The 16,341-nt window shown below is 42.2% G+C and overlaps 1 protein-coding gene across 1 annotated transcript; it reads left to right on the top strand.

The window, feature by feature from the left end:
• The first annotated feature begins 1,076 nt into the window (after positions 1 to 1,076).
• LOC311500529 (RING finger protein 122-like) lies at positions 1,077 to 11,504 on the top strand. The gene is made up of 6 exons (XM_084561999.1): positions 1,077 to 2,010; positions 5,831 to 5,987; positions 7,134 to 7,176; positions 7,272 to 7,313; positions 8,905 to 8,987; positions 9,773 to 11,504. The coding sequence occupies exons 1-6, from the start codon at positions 1,986 to 1,988 to the stop codon at positions 9,891 to 9,893; spliced, it is 471 nt and encodes a 156-aa protein (XP_084418125.1). The 5' UTR covers positions 1,077 to 1,985; the 3' UTR covers positions 9,894 to 11,504.
• Positions 11,505 to 16,341: the final 4,837 nt, after the last annotated feature.

Raw genomic sequence — 16,341 nt, forward strand, 5'->3', positions numbered from 1 at the left:
ACAGGGCTAACACAGAGAGACACTCACACCTACGGCCAATTTAGAATCACCAATGAACCTAACCAGCATGTCTTTGGACGGTGGGAGGAAGCTGGAGTACCTGGAGAGAACCCACGCAGAACTGTCACCAGAATGCATCCATCTCCAGGGCTGCTGCCATCAAGGAGTGTCATTGCTATGGGGTGGGGGGTGTCTGGTCTGGTCTAGGTGGGTGCTACATGTCTAAGTAACATCCACACCAATGAATGAATGCCAGGTCCAGAAGTTTCCCAGCAGAACGTTGATTTGTCACAAGATGGTCGATGTTATTTAAGTGAGGTAGACTTTGTTTCTGGGCACAGTACCAGTGTGAAGTATTGATCAGCGGTGAGATTTCCCAGTCCCGAGTCAATAAGCGTTTAGCTTGCTTATTGCTTTTGGATAGAAACTGTTTATGAGTCTGGACCTTTGATTTCTTTATAGCGCTTCCCAGAGGGAGTTGAGTGTGAAGTAAGAAATAAAAAGACAGTAAACAGGCTCACGGTGCAGCAGTGTATTTATCGATTGCATCCATCTGTTCATGTATAGTAGCTGTGCTGACCCCCCCTTCTAATCCCTTTCTGTCTCATGTTTACCTGGCTTGTTTGACTTGTGGCTTACACCCCCTTCTTTCTGTCTTAACATCTGTCACAGCCTGCTAGTCCATCCAAGGTGGACAAGCTTTCAAAAGTCAGGTAAGACAAAGAGAGCTCCTGTCATCAAGAGTCAAATCAATCAGATTAGCTTTTAGCTATCGTATCAGGGGCCCGGTACTACATCTGCCATCTACTCTGCAGCTACTTCAATAATAGCTTGCAGCTGCAAAGGAAGAAGAGAGAGAGAGAGCGAGAGAGAGGGAGGGGAGGGTGAAGGGTGAAAGGAGGGCAGGCAGGCGAGCCAGAAGGGAGGGAGGGAGGAAAGAGGGGGCGGTGAAAGCAGAGCTGTGATGCAGACAGCGAATCACATGAGCAGGGATCTGTTTACAAACCGAGAGCTGCCGTGGACAAGAAGTGGAGACGAGAGAGAGTGAGGGAGGGAGAGAGAGAGAGAGAGAGAGAGAGAGAGAGAGAGAGGGGAAATACAGCCAGAAGAGAGGGGAGTCTGGTTCTCCATTAACAACAGCCACGTTTGTCTTCCTGTGTCACATACCTCCCTACTGGGCTCTGCGTTCGGAGGAAGGAGGAAGGAGGAAGGAGGAAGGCAGAGAGGGGAGAGAGATGAGGAGCTACTTTCCACGGGAACACTGAAAGGCTGTCTGGCTGTTTGGCTGTCTGGCTGGCTGGGTGACTGACTGACTGGTTGTCTGTGCTGCCGGGGAACCCATCCATGTCCTTTCTCTTTGTCTCTCCATAATTGGCAACGCCGGGTTTTCACAGCCAGAGAGGAGGAGAGCGACATGGAGATCTAAGAAAGAAAGAGAGAGAGAGTGAGAAGGAGGAGGAGGAGGAGGAAGGAAGGGAGGTAGAGCCTTGTGACAATGTTTTGAGGGGGAGACAAAGCATTAAAAAAAAAGAAGCAGTGACTGGATCTGGAGCACATTTCCTGGTCCTTGTCAGAGACAACGGTGTCCCTCCTTTGTGTTTCTTTGTCATGCACTCAAAAGGAGCATTGCACTGACTCTCTGTTAAATGTCCAGTTGTTTTGGGGTTTTAAATGCGAGAGGAGGTGGAGCGGATCATACCGACGCATCATGGACGAATAAGCAGCCTGTTGTTTGCCCGATGTCTCCTCGAGGAACTGGGAACCGCTAATCAGATGTCCTGACTCCAAACCGCACATCTGCACTGACAACTATCAAGGTAACCTAATCTGAACCTACGAGGCGGTGGCCACACAGAGAGAGAGAGAGAGAGAGAGAGGGAGAGGGGGGCCACGGTTCCTGGATACAACTTCCACAAACAACAACCCCAGAGAAGTTGTCGGACACATCCCGGGGACTGCCATCCAACCAAACATCTGCTCATTTCATGTATCCTGTCAAATGGTGTGAAGGTAAATATGAACCGGCTACACCGTCTTCTCCTGTGAGTCAAGTGTTTTATATGTGCACCACACATTTAAACCAAGGTATCCAGATTAATAAGCAAACACAACCATTAGGGAACACTGTAGGGAATACTTTTAAAAATAATAACCTCCGATATCTCTCAGACTGAGAACGTTTTACTCTTATAATGTCAAATCAGAGTTAGATGAATGGCTAATGGTTAATTAGACGCATCCGGCTCATTATGCACTGCACAAATACTGCTGTGAAACACATGTCTCCGTGTGTGCTGCGTTAGAAAAGCTGGCTGCTCAGCTGCATAGTTTCTCTAAGATATTTAGTTTTTGTCTCACAGAACTGTTGCATTTAGACTGTTGCATCCAACCGCTTTGGATTGGACGACGCCGAATGTGTTTTCTTGCAGCCGATTTATAATTTACTGATTTAGACTTTATTGATCCACAAGGGAAGTTGTTTGGTCACAGTAGCTCAGTTGCATATTGCAAAAAACAAAAAACACTCTTATTGGTATAAGACAGCTGTCAGCAAATAAAAATAAAAATAAAAATTAAAAAATTAAAATAAAATAAAATAAAATAAAATAAAATAAAATAAAAAATAAATAAATAATAGAAAAAAACACAGTAGCTCAATTGCACATTGCAAATAAAAATAAAAATAAAAATAAAATACAAATAAAATACAAATAAAAAATAAAAAATAAAAAATAAAAATATTAAAATAAAATAAAATAAAATAAAATAAAATAAAATAAAATAAAAAATAAATAAATAATAGAAAAAAACACAGTAGCTCAATTGCACATTGCAAATAAAAATAAAAATATATAAATAAAAATTATATATTAAAATTAATTAAATACAATAGTATATGCAAAAATATACAATATTTGCATATGTGCAAATCTACAAGAAATAGAAATAGAAGAATATACACAATATACATACAGCTAGGATGAACTGTTAATCTATTAACATGGACCTTATGTGATAATAAATTCAAGACATTATGACAAAAGTAATGAGGACCATGACAACTTTGTGTCTTATCACTGATGTCAAAGACCAAATTCTTCCATTTCGGCCTCGACCACTTCTTCCCGTTAAAACTCCTCCCCTCTGACGGTGTTCAGGTACAGTCCTGTCCCCGCCAAATGGCCTACCTTCCACTATCAATGATTTACCAACATATCGTGCTAAGATTACAGCCGCCTCTTCTTCCTTCACCCGGTCGTCTGGGCGAACCCTCCCTCCAAACTCCCCCCCTGAGCCCGTGACCCTTGTCCATTAGAGGAGGACTTCTGAACCACGACAGGCAGCGGTGGCGGCGGCGGAGGTGGCGCTGCAGGTCGTCGCTCTTTACCTCCAGAAAGAGTTAATTACCGCGGCCTGAGGTCGACGTGTGTCGTGTGGAATGAAAAGTGCCAGGTTCAAAGCCCCTCAGGGTGAAAACACTTCTTTAGACACCAGAGACTTGGGTCAGAAAGCAAGTGGGACACATTGTTCACTGTGGGGCAGGGACGGCCGCTTCGCAGTGTGGATTTCTCACGATTTCTCATGAGGATGGCAAACACATAATAGAAACAAAAAGTCATCGTAACCATGCGCGCATATCTCAACTTTCACCCAAGCTTAAAAAAAAAAAAAAGACTCCATGCAGCTGAAGCAGTATTACGTTGCAGTTGGAAACAAGAGGCTCCACAGACGCAGCTTGTGGGGTATGTGTGCCAGCCAGGCCTTACAAGTTATGCAGATACGTACACGCGTCTCCTAAAATTTACCCCACTTCCTCTCCACCGGGGGGGGGGGAGGTGGAAAAATGTCTAAGTATGGGTTCGTCAGACAGGGTGATGAACGGTGGGGCGCGATGTGAAAGCCTGCAAGGCTCTGATGGAGCTGAGCAAGGCTAATATCCTGATCCGGAGGTTGCTGCTCGGTTAAATCCAGCCCTCACTCCTCTCCATCTCTATACTCTCTTGAATTTTTATGAATTTTCCACATGTTCACCAGGAAGTCACTCATTTACTCTGCTGTTTGGTGCAAGGGTGGTGGCGTACAATTGCCCTTTCAGGACTGCTGACAGAACAGGAAACATCTTCCAGTGTCTGTGAACAAGGAGAGTCAGTATAAAAACAGCTGAGAGAGATGAGGATAAATTGTGTTTTTGACTTAAGGCTCATATTGTGGGACATAGACGCAGTAACATACGTACGTAGCCTACGCCGGTGCGAGCCATTTATACAACTCAACCCAAACACTAGTCGGCGCTGTGTCTTTTTTTTGCCAGTCGGGTTAATTTTTGTTTCTACTTCCTGCTTCACTTTCAACAATGGAGACTGAAACTTTTGCCGAAAGTTTGCCGAAGTCGAGTCGTACAAATGTTTGTATCTCCAAACCTCCTCAGTTAACCTTTCCTCGATGTGTTCCATCCTTATTGATCCAAAACAATAAAATTGCGGAGATGGAGAAGCAGCCAGAAATACTAAAGTGGAAACAACCAATCACAGCTCTTGCATTCTGCGTCCCCGCGGCGTGTAGCTCCATTACTGGGGAGGTGCGCGTCAGACTACGGTGCTAGGGTCTGCGCTGTCGCCGTAGTCCAAACCGCCCATCATAGTGACAGCTCACACATTACACACATTGTTCTGTCGTAAATACAAACATTTTTGCAGCGTTAGCTTTTCTACTATGTACTGTATTCACAAAGACATTAAAACTTAGATTCTCACCCACGTCACGATAAAATTTGCAAACTATTTGCTGCAAACAACAGTGTGTGCAGACGCAGCATACATTCTTTCTCTGTTATATCTGCCTGCGTACCCAGTCCTACATAATGTTGGCTTTATACTTTACAATTGGTCATAGTGCGGCTTTGTTTATTGTGTTGTTCCACTGTTCTTGTTTGAAAGCAGCATTTTTGTCTAACATGCATTACATGCCTGTAGAAGCATGAATGTGCATTTGAACTATTACCAACACTATTTTCCAGCATTCGGTGCCTTGTTCTTTGTGCAAAGACACAGACTCACAGTACAAGCCAAACTGAACCCTTCATGAAAATATTTACATGTTGACGAGATGGATATTGCACAGTTTGACAGTTAGAATAAGAAATGAGAAATTATGAGTGCGTCACCATCTCTAGTGAACCAAGTTCTTGTCTGCTTCCACAAAAGATTGCATTGTTAATTGTAGTGGTATTAATATGTACATATATATACACTGCTTCTTTCAGCTGGCAACAAGTTATTTAACCCCAACTGATGCAATGAGTAGCTTCTCATTTCTTCAACAACCACGTCTAAAGACACATCCCGTGGTCGTGGAAAAGATGTTAGTCTGTTTGAGAAGGGGCAAATCATTGGCATGCATCAAGCAGAGAAAACATCTAAGGAGATTGAAGAAACTACTAAAACTGGGTTTATAACTGTCCAACGCATTATTGAAAAACGTAAAAAAAGGCTTCAGTTTGCTAGGGAGCATAAAGATTGGACTCTGGAGCAATGGAAGAAGGTCATGTGGTCTGATGAGTCCAGATTTACCCTGTTCCAGAGTGATGGGGGCATCAGGGTAAGAAGAAAGGCAAATGAAGTGATGCACCCATCATGTCTAGTGTCTACTGTACAAGCCTGTGGGGGCAGTGCTATGATCTGGGGTTGCTGGTCGGCAGATCTTTGCAGGAACATAATCAGCTCCCAGCAGAGAGACTCCAGACCAACTTTGTAGGCGGGGGAAGTTGCAAAAATGTCGCACCTGCAGCCAGGCACCTGTGTAACCCTCCTCATGTATCCCGTCCTCTCAGGGTGTTTGTGTGACCTTCGATCGCAGAACTCCAAGCCTCACTGCAAGATGACGTCCGAAGAGCTCTTCCACCTTCCGCTCAACGTCTACATCATCATCCTGGGCATCGGCCTCTTCATCCTCATGCTCAGCCTCATTTTCTGCTGCTACCTGTTCAGGTAAGACTCAGTCGTCTGTCAAACGCGCAGTGAAAGCGGCCTCACCCTACCCTAAAGCAAAATTCCTCCTTTGAACCTACTATATAATTAACTTGTAACCTTAATATTCTGTATTTAAAAAGCCCTTTGAATTGTAATATTACATTTTAGTTGACTAACCAACATCCAAATTATAGGCAAGTTTACAGCTAACAACAAACAACCAGATGAGTTGTATCATGGGCTAGTTTCACACGTACAAATCTGATTCCGGCTAACTATATGCATTAGCACATCGAGTTCCATTTCTCTGAGAAATCTTCTATAAACCCTGAGAGTTTCTAAATATTTCTATGAACTGCACCCATTTGTTTCGGCTCGTCTATCAACGCTGAAGGCGATCATCGAATTACACGGCTGTACTGTACATGATTCATTGTCTTTTGTTTGACAAATCACAAGGCGTATGCCGCTCAAGGCAATTGCAGACAGACTGAGGTTAGGTCAGCGTGCTGCTGTCAGCTTTTTAGGCGTTCAGGAAAAACCTGTCTGTCCTACGCCGTGCAGAGGTGGTTTATGTTTTGTCAGGTGAACTGTCAGGCAAATATTTGAGAAGGCAGTAATGTAGTGTGACAAAACGTTATGTAAAAGCTTAGCTAGGTCATGGATTGAGGAGCATTAGAGTAGGTTGAGTTGAGTGACCTGAATGCGGATTTTGATTTGATCAGTTTTGATAAAGAACAGAAAGGAAGGCCGTGTTTGCATCTAAATGGATTGATGGAGATCAAATCAGTCATGTAAGGTGTCTTTTTGAAAGACATTTCTAACATAACTGAGCTAAACTGATTTATTTTAACCACGTTCATCGTCATAATATCTTATTCAGGATTTCAGCAACTTTCGACAGATGAAAAAAGATGAATTTCAGCCAGATTCCCTCTGCAAGCTCAAACTCCCGACAGAGTTGCAGTTCTGCTCAGTGTGAGAGCAGACGCACAGGCTGTTACTTGTATTTGGCATTGTATGAATTCCAGGACTGCCTGAGTGTCCCAGCTGATTCATAAAAGCATGACAGGACATGTCCCGACGCAGACAGATATGGGACCACCATCACACAATTATTATGACTCGAAATGGCTGCATGATAACTTTGTTTGCGTTCCACAGGCTGAGAAGACAAGGTGCGAGGGAACAGTACGGCTACAATGAGGTAATGATGTGTTCAAACTCCAGTTTAAGCAATCTGACAATCTTGCATATTTTGTGCAGTAAACTACAATTTCCCACGTTTGTTCTCCTCAACAGGTTGTTTTAAAAGGAGCTGGGAAGAAGCTGAGCCTTCTTGGTGTAAGTTGAATATATTTTGATGGAATAAACATTTATAAAAGATGAGCCAAAAAGGAATGTGGATGTCATAATGTGTGGTTAGTGATTTAAGTAATAAAGAAAAGCAAATAAATTTACATTTTATAATTTACAGCAACAAATATTAACAAGCTGCAGTAAATCAAGTGAAAAACAGAGTAACACGTGAACTGACTATTTTAAATAAGGTTATACAGAAAACCCCAATGAAAGTGGAACCACTAAATAAAAAGAAATCAAATGTTCTAACCTCTCATGATTAGCAATGAAGCAACAAAGAGCTACGCTAATGTTTTTAGTGTTGTAGTAGCATAAACAGGCTTTAGTACTTATTTTGGTATTTATTCACTACTTATCTTGTTGCTTTATTTTATATTTACAGATATTTGTTTTCAAAATGCTAGAGGAATAACTTTATTAGCTATTAGCCATGACATTATGCTTAGCTAGCCACAGCTAGCTCGCTAGCTAGCTAGCTACTCCCTTTCTGTTTTGCTTCTTTTTTTATGGCTGTCTTAGCTACCAGAACAATAAACTGAGTAAACTCAAATATGTTAGCCTGTAATATATGTAATATGTAAAAACCATTGTGATCGTCTGGCAGTTCACACAAGAGAAATAGAGGAGCTAGTCACAGTTAGCAACTAGCCGTGACATATGGGAGTTTTCAGGTGGGAAAAATAGCATTAAATCTTTGGATAATGATTTTGCCTTCTCTTTGGTAAACAACACAGTTTGGCAGTGAGTAGGTTTTTCCCTAATTTCAGTATTTTGAATATGGAATAAGATAGATAGATCCAGAGGTAGCTACCGTTACACAGATACGGGAGGAATTACAGTCAGCAAAAAGGGTAAAAAATAAGAGTATATTAAGGGCAGAATGTATAAAGGTATATATAACATCTTTAAAAATTATATATAAAATAAACAAAGCTATATAGTATACTAGAATCTATATATAATGCAATAAATATGGATATGAAGGTATGTGGTCATATAAAATACATTAATATCATGTGCAATACATAAGTTTAACAACTGATGACTGAAGGATCGGAGTGTATGTATGAAACTGTACAAGATATATAAAATATCTATCGAGATAATTAAGATATGTAATTTGTAAGCTATTAAATATGGCATTTAGAGAATCATGGTGGTGAAGAAGTGACTGCATTGCAGCTATGAAATGTATATTGGTGATTATTTCATGACTTTTTTCTTTTTATCCAAATTCTGAGATTAAAATCAGATCCAGAAAGAAACAATAAAGTAAAGAGTTAAAATCTTTACAGAACAAGATGAGGATCTCTGTTAAAAAAAACAAACCAAACTGGGCTTGACTTCACAGAAGTCCCGAGTTTATTGTCTGGGTTCTGAGAAGAAGAAGATAAAAATCAGTTATACACTAGCCCTAATGCGCCGTCTTAAAATGCATAATGGCTCTGACGCTGTGGCTGCCGTGCCCTGGCTGAATTAAGGAGTTATGATCGGATATACTGGAATCACTGAAAACTGTTTAAGTGCTTGGCATTTCAGCTCCGAGCTAATTCTTGTCATTTCCTCTTTTCAGCAAACATGTGCGGTGTGTTTAGAGGAGTTTCGCAGCAGGGACGAGCTAGGAGTGTGCCCATGTTCCCATGCTTTTCATAAGAAGTAAGTTATCATATCTTTCATGCGAAGAGAGGGGGTGGGGGGGGTGGGCGGGCATCTGGCTCCATACTTGTTAGCGTGCACAACAGAATTGCGAATTTACAGCGAAATGAAAAACACCCAGACATGACCGTCTTGTTTGTTTGGCTGTTTCACAAGCTGTTAAACACGCAGCTGATTTTATTGACTCACACGCTGCGTTGGAGGCTTTTAAGATTCAATGCAATAGCGCACAGTTGTTCAGTTAGCACATCGAGCTAGTGGCTCCACCTAGAAAACCACAAAGTATTGTTCTGGCCTTGATTTCCCAACGTTGTGGAAAAGACTCCTTGTACAAAAAAAATCTTGACCAGCCAGTTCAAAGGGATGACTTCAGTTGCAAATTCCAATTTATAATGAGTTCCTGCCTTCAGTGAACACCTCAGGTATTCAGAGAATTACATAAATCAGTGGGCTATCCATCAAACCGTGTGTAGTTCTCTGCAGATTCACGAACCTACGTCCCTGCATGTTTCAGCATGAGCCCTCCTTTTGCAACTGAATCCCTTTTTTTTTTTTTTTTACCCTGCAGCATAGGCGTGACATCGTCAGATCTGAGACCGGTTTCTAACATTTACATTCTGTATCCAGAGCATATGTGAGCTGTGTAAATATCCTGCATTTCTGTCTGTTGAGTTCTGTTTTAGCTTTCCGGACTAGATTAGCTTACATTTTTAGTTTTTTTGCAGAGGACCTCCCTCCTGCGTAGCTTTGCAAACTCTACCTCTCCTCTTTCTGCTCTTTCTCAGGTGTCTGCTGAAATGGTTAGAGATCCGCAGCGTGTGCCCCATGTGCAACAAGCCCATTTGTCGCCTCCGACCCGACTCCCCGCAGGCACCCGAGCGGCCCCAGAGTCTCCTGGAGGTCTGAGGGAGGAACATATGTCCAGCGCTACCTCAGGCTGATCCTGTTCCGCTGCCCAACAGACTGTAGTTTTAGTTACACAAACATGTTTTTGTGGCAGAGCTGTTCTGGGCGCGTACATTAATTTAAATGCGACAGTAAATCCATAACTACAGAGCCAAATGACCTATATAACCTGTACAAGTGGACATAAGTGGTAATAGAAGTGACATTTCACTAATACTTGACATTTGTGATACGGGATTACTATCAAGCTGAGACACTGCAGTTTTTTTTAGGACAGATCCTGATAAGCTAATGCACAAGTGCCTTAAAGCTGCACATCCTCTAAAGGCCACTATAAAAAAATCAATTTTATCAAGACAGGCCGTCCGCCAGCTAGTTGTGTCTTCAAATGTGTTTCATTGGCAGGATAAAGGCAAAAAGTTTGCTTGAACAGCAGGTTCTTAACATTTTTGACTTGAGTATTAAAGGAGAACAAAGCAAAAAATCATGAAACAGGAAGTGAATTGAACCAAGTCTGCTTCGGTTTCTGGCACAAAATGATTCGGAGGTGGTTTAAAAATCCCTGTTAATCATTATTATGAACAAAAGTGTCTCTCAGACTCCTGAATAACATTTTGGCACCAATAGAAATGCGGTAAAATGTCAGTGGGCTTCAAGTTACATAGTAACATGGTCCTAAACGCTGATGCGTTTTTAAAAAAGTCAAAATAATTTGCCATCATTGCCAGCATCCTTGTATCATCATCAGCGAGATATGATCAGGATAGATACAAGTATTCATCGGGGGAAATGGGTCCAATTAACGCACAATAACTTTAACGCACGGGTCCGTTGGTGCAGTGCTTCTGCTGTAACTAAATTAGACAAGTTTATTTTTGACTCCAGAGCAGCTCTGCCACACAGAAATGTTTTTGCCCAGATATGCAGATCCTCATCAGCGCGACGTGTGTGGCTCATCTGGGAAGAAGGAGATTCAACCAACCAGACCAGCACCGGTTATGGAGCTACCAGAACCTCCTTTGCCTCGGTGCTCCAAATCGAATTGCGTGCCCAGAAAACTGTAATGAAGGAAGCAATCGAAATGAGCGAGCGGCCTATTAACGAAATAAGATAAACTAACAGGAGGGGATGTGGACATTTTGGCTCCATCCTGCTGGAGGAGGTAGCGTCGGCCCAAACGGCGAAAACAGATGAGTCCTGTAGGATCTGACAGGAGAGACGACACCACGCTGTTTGTCCAGCAAACCAAGGACCTAAGTGACTCGACGTGTGCATACATGATTTTTAAAGTTATTTCTAAGGAACTGTTTTGTATCACGACAGGCTTTACAATAAAGTGCAAAAAGTGTGTAAGTGACGGTGAAACACTCCGACTGTCAAAATAGTCGGGTGTCAGAAGTCAATCGATCATTCTTCGAGGAAATCTGAGCTCCCAGTGGCCAAAGAACGACCCTACAGAGCTGTAGAGATATAAATAGACACGGAGAGACAGTTTGAGCTGTTTCCTGACTGTGGTACTACGTGAACATCACTCTCTCTATGTGGAAACTGTAAATTCTGTCACGTTTTCTGACTTTAGGATAAAATATAACCAGTGTTTTGATAAGGTAACATGGATTCCAGTCTTTTTATTTTTATTTTTCCTACGTGTGGACCCTGTTTAGTCGTTCATTGCCGTTATAATACTCGGAAATGTTGGTGAGGATGCAGAATTTACCATGTTGGAGTTGAATGACTTCAGATTCTTTTAAAGTCGACCGTTATGTGGTAAAAGTCAAGTCAAGCCTAAACCAAGATGGTAAACGGGGTAAACATTACACCCACAAAGCATATTAGCATGATAGCATATTAGCATTATCGTCATAAGTGTGTTAGCATTAGACTTAGACAGACTTCAATCATCCATGAGGGAAATTGCTTGGTCACTGTAGCTTAGTTGCAGATAAAAAACACTCTTGAGAACCACAAGTAAAAAGCAAGATGAAATAAAATAGTCTACAAGCAACAAATGTAATATGAACAAATGTACAAGAAATAGAGACATAAGTAAATATATATCATATACATAGGAGGGATTAGACGTCCTGTAGTGTTCACTGTGGGACCGGAGCTAAATCAGTCCGTTATACTCTAGTGTAGTGGATGAGATGGATTGTCCATGATGGAGAGAAGTTTGTCCAGTGTCCTCCTGCCCCTCACTGAGACAAACGTCTCCAACTCACTGCCAATAACATGTCCAGCCTCAATTTGTCTATCCTACTTATGTCCTTTTTGCTGGTGCTGCTCCCCCAACAAACCACAGCAAAGTGCAAGGCTTGTTGAACACATTGAAAGACCTAACCTTCCTCAGGAAGTAGAGTCTACTCAGGCCCTTTTTGTCCACAGCATCACTGTTGTCCCTCCAGTCCAGTCTGTTGTTCATGTGGACTCCCAGGTACTTATAGTGGTCCACTACTTCCACCTCCAGGCCCTGGATGGTGATGGGCTCCTCTGGTGGTGTCCTCTTCCTCCTGAAGTCAATGACTAGCTCCTTGGTCTTGGTCCACATTCAGGAGTAGGTGGTTTGCCTGGGAAAAGTCCACAAAGTCTCCAATCAGTGCCCTGTACTCCACCTCCTGTCCATCTCTAATACACCCAATCACTGCAGAGTCATCAGAGAACTTCTGCAGGTGTCAGGACCCAGAGCTGTACTGGAAATCAGAGGTGTAAAAGAGTGAGAAGGAAAATGGAGACAGGACAGTCCCCTGTGGTGTCCCCACATTACTGTCAATAACATCGGACACACAAGAACTCCCAGGTACTTGCACCTCCAGGTACCACCTGGCCCTGGATGGTGATGGGCTCCACTGGTGTCCTCTACCTCCTGAAGCATACGGACGCTGGTGTTTAGCTCAAAGCAACGGTTCACAGCCTTATTCAGTTGTTTGCATGGTCATAGAAGACAAGTCAGTCAGTGGAGACAAAGAAAGATCCCAAATCAGAAGCAGAATCCCTAAGAAGCAGGTGATCATGGAGGTATGGAGGTACACATGGGTGAACTACACACAAGCACAGACAATGAAAAGCACAGGTGTCTGGAAACTCCCTGTACAACACCAGAAGAGGTTTTCTTTTTCAAACATGCTGATTTTAAGACATTTTTAACAGTCCACTTATCTCATTTCAGTACCAAATTTCGTTTCTGCAAATGTGGCCTGATTGTAGCGCACCGTGTTTCTATAGACAGGAAGAAGAAGTCGACACTCAGAGGTTAATATTTAACCACAAGGAGTCCCAGCGTACACCAGAGAGCATTCAGTGTTTAGCACATAAACTGCCTGAAGTGGAGGCCATGTTTCTGAGGATAAAGAGGATTATTATCAGTAAATATGACAGATACATCAAATGCGTGCAGGTTCTCTTAACTCACACGTGTCAAACAAAGCGGCCCATCAGAGGGTCAAATCCAGACCACAGCATGAATTTGCAAAGTGTGAAAATGACATGAAAGACTGAATGAAAGTCACTGCTGTTTTCCACTGTTTTAGTAATAAAACTGGACACAACACAACACTGAGACCCAGGAGTAAACAGCAGACAGCAGTGTGCAAGAATTGCACTTATTTTTCCTAAGAAATTTCATTTTTTTATTAAATGTAAACATTCTCCTAATTTACTTGTTCTTCTTTGCACTAAAACAAATGGATTTGTCGTTACTTACAGATTATTATGCCATTATCTTACCGGTCCGGCCCACTTGAGATCAAATTGGGCTGCATGTGGCCCCCCTGACCTAAAATGAGTGTCTTAACTGAAGCAAGGCCACGCCATCTTCACGCATCTGCACAGTAAAAAAATTGTCTCTTTGCCTTTTCAGTCACCTAATGTTTTTTTCGGTTCTTTCCCCTCTCCGTCTGTTGTCTTCTCTGAGTCAGCAAACAAACTGATTTTTATCTTTCAGATGCAAGATGACCTGCCCCATCTTGTGAGGCTGACTCTCACGCACTCCACTGACAACATTAAGAGAAAACAAAGACAAACGCTGTCCTACTTATAGAAGTATAGCACCCCATCAGACCCTCGACATCACAAGTGAAACATTTGCGTTTGTTAAATCTAAAAAACTACAACGTTGAGAACAAACTGCTCCTCTGTCGTATGCAAAATACATAATCTGCAGATCCTGCTGATTACTGAGAACTATCTTCAAGGGGTATAATAATCTTTTCATGTTAGCAGCTTCCAACCTGACCTACTGGTAAGTCAGCTGTGACAAACTTGCAACCACAGTTTCACATTTGTACTAATTCAACGATCAACCACCAGACAAAAACGAGCGTATACTGTATGTTACAGATAGGGAATGAGAATGAGAATGATTGAAGGCACTATTTCTTGGCCATAGTTTAGACAAGCAGCGTAAAATTCACAAATGAGATATTACCATCATTTTTAGTGGCCAGTGAATATTTTCTCAGGTGTTTTGTGTGAATGTTCAGACCTGAAAACCGTGGCTGCAGATCTCCACAGACCCCCGTGAAGTGCTTTCATCAAATCTAAAAATAAACATAACGAGTTAGTAAGCAGAACGTCTTTTCTACAAGAGTCACGACGGCTGCCAAGATTTGTGATTTAACTGTGTTTATCTGGGCTTCAAATCAAGCCAGAGATCTTCGCTGTGTGTCAATCTGCCATCTCTAAAATGTCATCTCCCCCTCTTGTGTGTCTAACGACGTCATGAAGAACCCTCCGACACGCAGTAATTGTGTTAACTTTTTCCATTTCCTGTTCAGCTGCTCCTTCCTGCTGATACTCCTCAGAGAACAAGGTGCAATCTTTCCACTGCAGACAGATGAAGGTGTAATGCTGTCAGACTGAAATGAAAGTTTACTTTTCGCCTGGAAGTACTGAAAGAGTTTCGGTGCATTAGTTTTCCTCCAGTAATCTAAATATGACGTTCAAACCAGCTTTGTTTAAGCTTTGTAAATATGTACACACATTTAGGACAGAGTCTTTGAACTATGTCCTATGCCGCTGAAATAAGGCAGGATTTGATGAATAAACACAGTGACTGCGTGCGCTCATGGGCCCATCACCTCCAGTAAAAGAGGTTTCGTCTGCTGAAGCGTGAAACCATGTGTGGTGATGCATGGTATGCCACGATGTCTGTGCCGCTTGCTGGTGGGATTATCTATCAGGAGACTCTGGTGGGCATGTCACTGCAACATATAAAATTAAATTTATCATGTAATGATATGACTGGATGAAAGGGGGGCTGCCATATCAGTTAGGATGTTACAGGATATTTTTATTTATTTTGTATGCATTGTGCAATAGTGGGAAACATCCCACATTTTCAGATGTCCAGGCCCCTACCTGCAGCCTGTCAGAGGTGGTGTAGAGGTGGTTCAGGCCTATAAGTACCTGGGTCTACATCTGGATAACAAACTGGACTGGTCGGCTAACATAGACTCAGTACACAAAAAAGGTCAGAGCCGTCTCTATTTCCTCAGGAGGCTAAGGTCGTTTAATCTTTCACGCTGTGGTGTGCTGGGGAGAAGACGAAGGGCACCTTGTGGCTGGACAAACTGATCCAGAAGCAGGGCTCTGCGGTAAGGGCAGAGCTGGAGTCCCTGACATCAGTGGCATTCGCAAGGACCTTGAGCAAACTCTGGTCCTCTGGCTTGTGGTTTTATGCAAGAAATGTTTGCAGTAAATTGCCCAACGCAGCAATCTTCCTGGTGAACGTTCTCATAAGTCACCAAAACTCATGACAGACTGTTCCTTGGCCGCTGCTTTACAGATGTGTCCGCCACGTTCTTATGGCTGTGGTGAATGTAAAAAGAAGATACTTTGCAGGAAGATTATTTCATATAGCTTCCAAGTTTACCTACTGATAAACCAGCTGACACAAACGTGCAACTGCAACTTAATTTTACGTCACAGCTTGGCTAAATCAACAAGCACCCTCCATACAAAACAAGTGTATACTGTGTGTTAAAAACTGGAGTTTTCCCAGGGAATTTAAACAACTTAGGGAGCCAAATTTTCACTTAAAGTCCAAATTCTTGTATTTTTTAATCATCACCAGTCTTATTTCTGACAATTTTAGTGGCAAAAAAATTAGAAGGAATGAAAGATTCACAAAATTCACAAATGAGAAACAAAAAAAACCCCCAAAAGACAGATAATACCATCTTTATATACAGTCTATGCATAATTTATGGTGGCCAGTACTTGACTGCGTGCTTCGAGCGCCACTTGTCGTCTGTTGCCGGTAGCGACGTCATGGCGCCTTCAAAATAAATGCACTCAATTTGTAACTTTCCGTTTGTAGCTATTAGTGAATATAGAAAATACCGAATTGGTATATTTTGTCTTATTCTTGCGCTATTATATAATATGCAGGCAATTTGTCTTATTCTCTGGTCAATTTCCTCGCATGTAATAAATGGATCTTTCTGGTCGG

Source organism: Chelon labrosus (assembly GCF_963514085.1).
Source record: "Chelon labrosus genome assembly, chromosome: 15".
NCBI lineage: Eukaryota > Metazoa > Chordata > Actinopteri > Mugiliformes > Mugilidae > Chelon > Chelon labrosus.

What these genes read in the sequence shown, in the direction of transcription:
- LOC311500529 (XM_084561999.1), top strand. Translation starts at nt 1,986, where the DNA reads ATGTATCCTGTCAAATGGTGTGAAG. An exon ending in TTCTGCTGCTACCTGTTCAG is followed by an intron (nt 5,988 to 7,133) that starts GTAAGACTCAGT and finishes TGCGTTCCACAG; the next exon opens with GCTGAGAAGACAAGGTGCGA. An exon ending in AACAGTACGGCTACAATGAG is followed by an intron (nt 7,177 to 7,271) that starts GTAATGATGTGT and finishes TCTCCTCAACAG; the next exon opens with GTTGTTTTAAAAGGAGCTGG.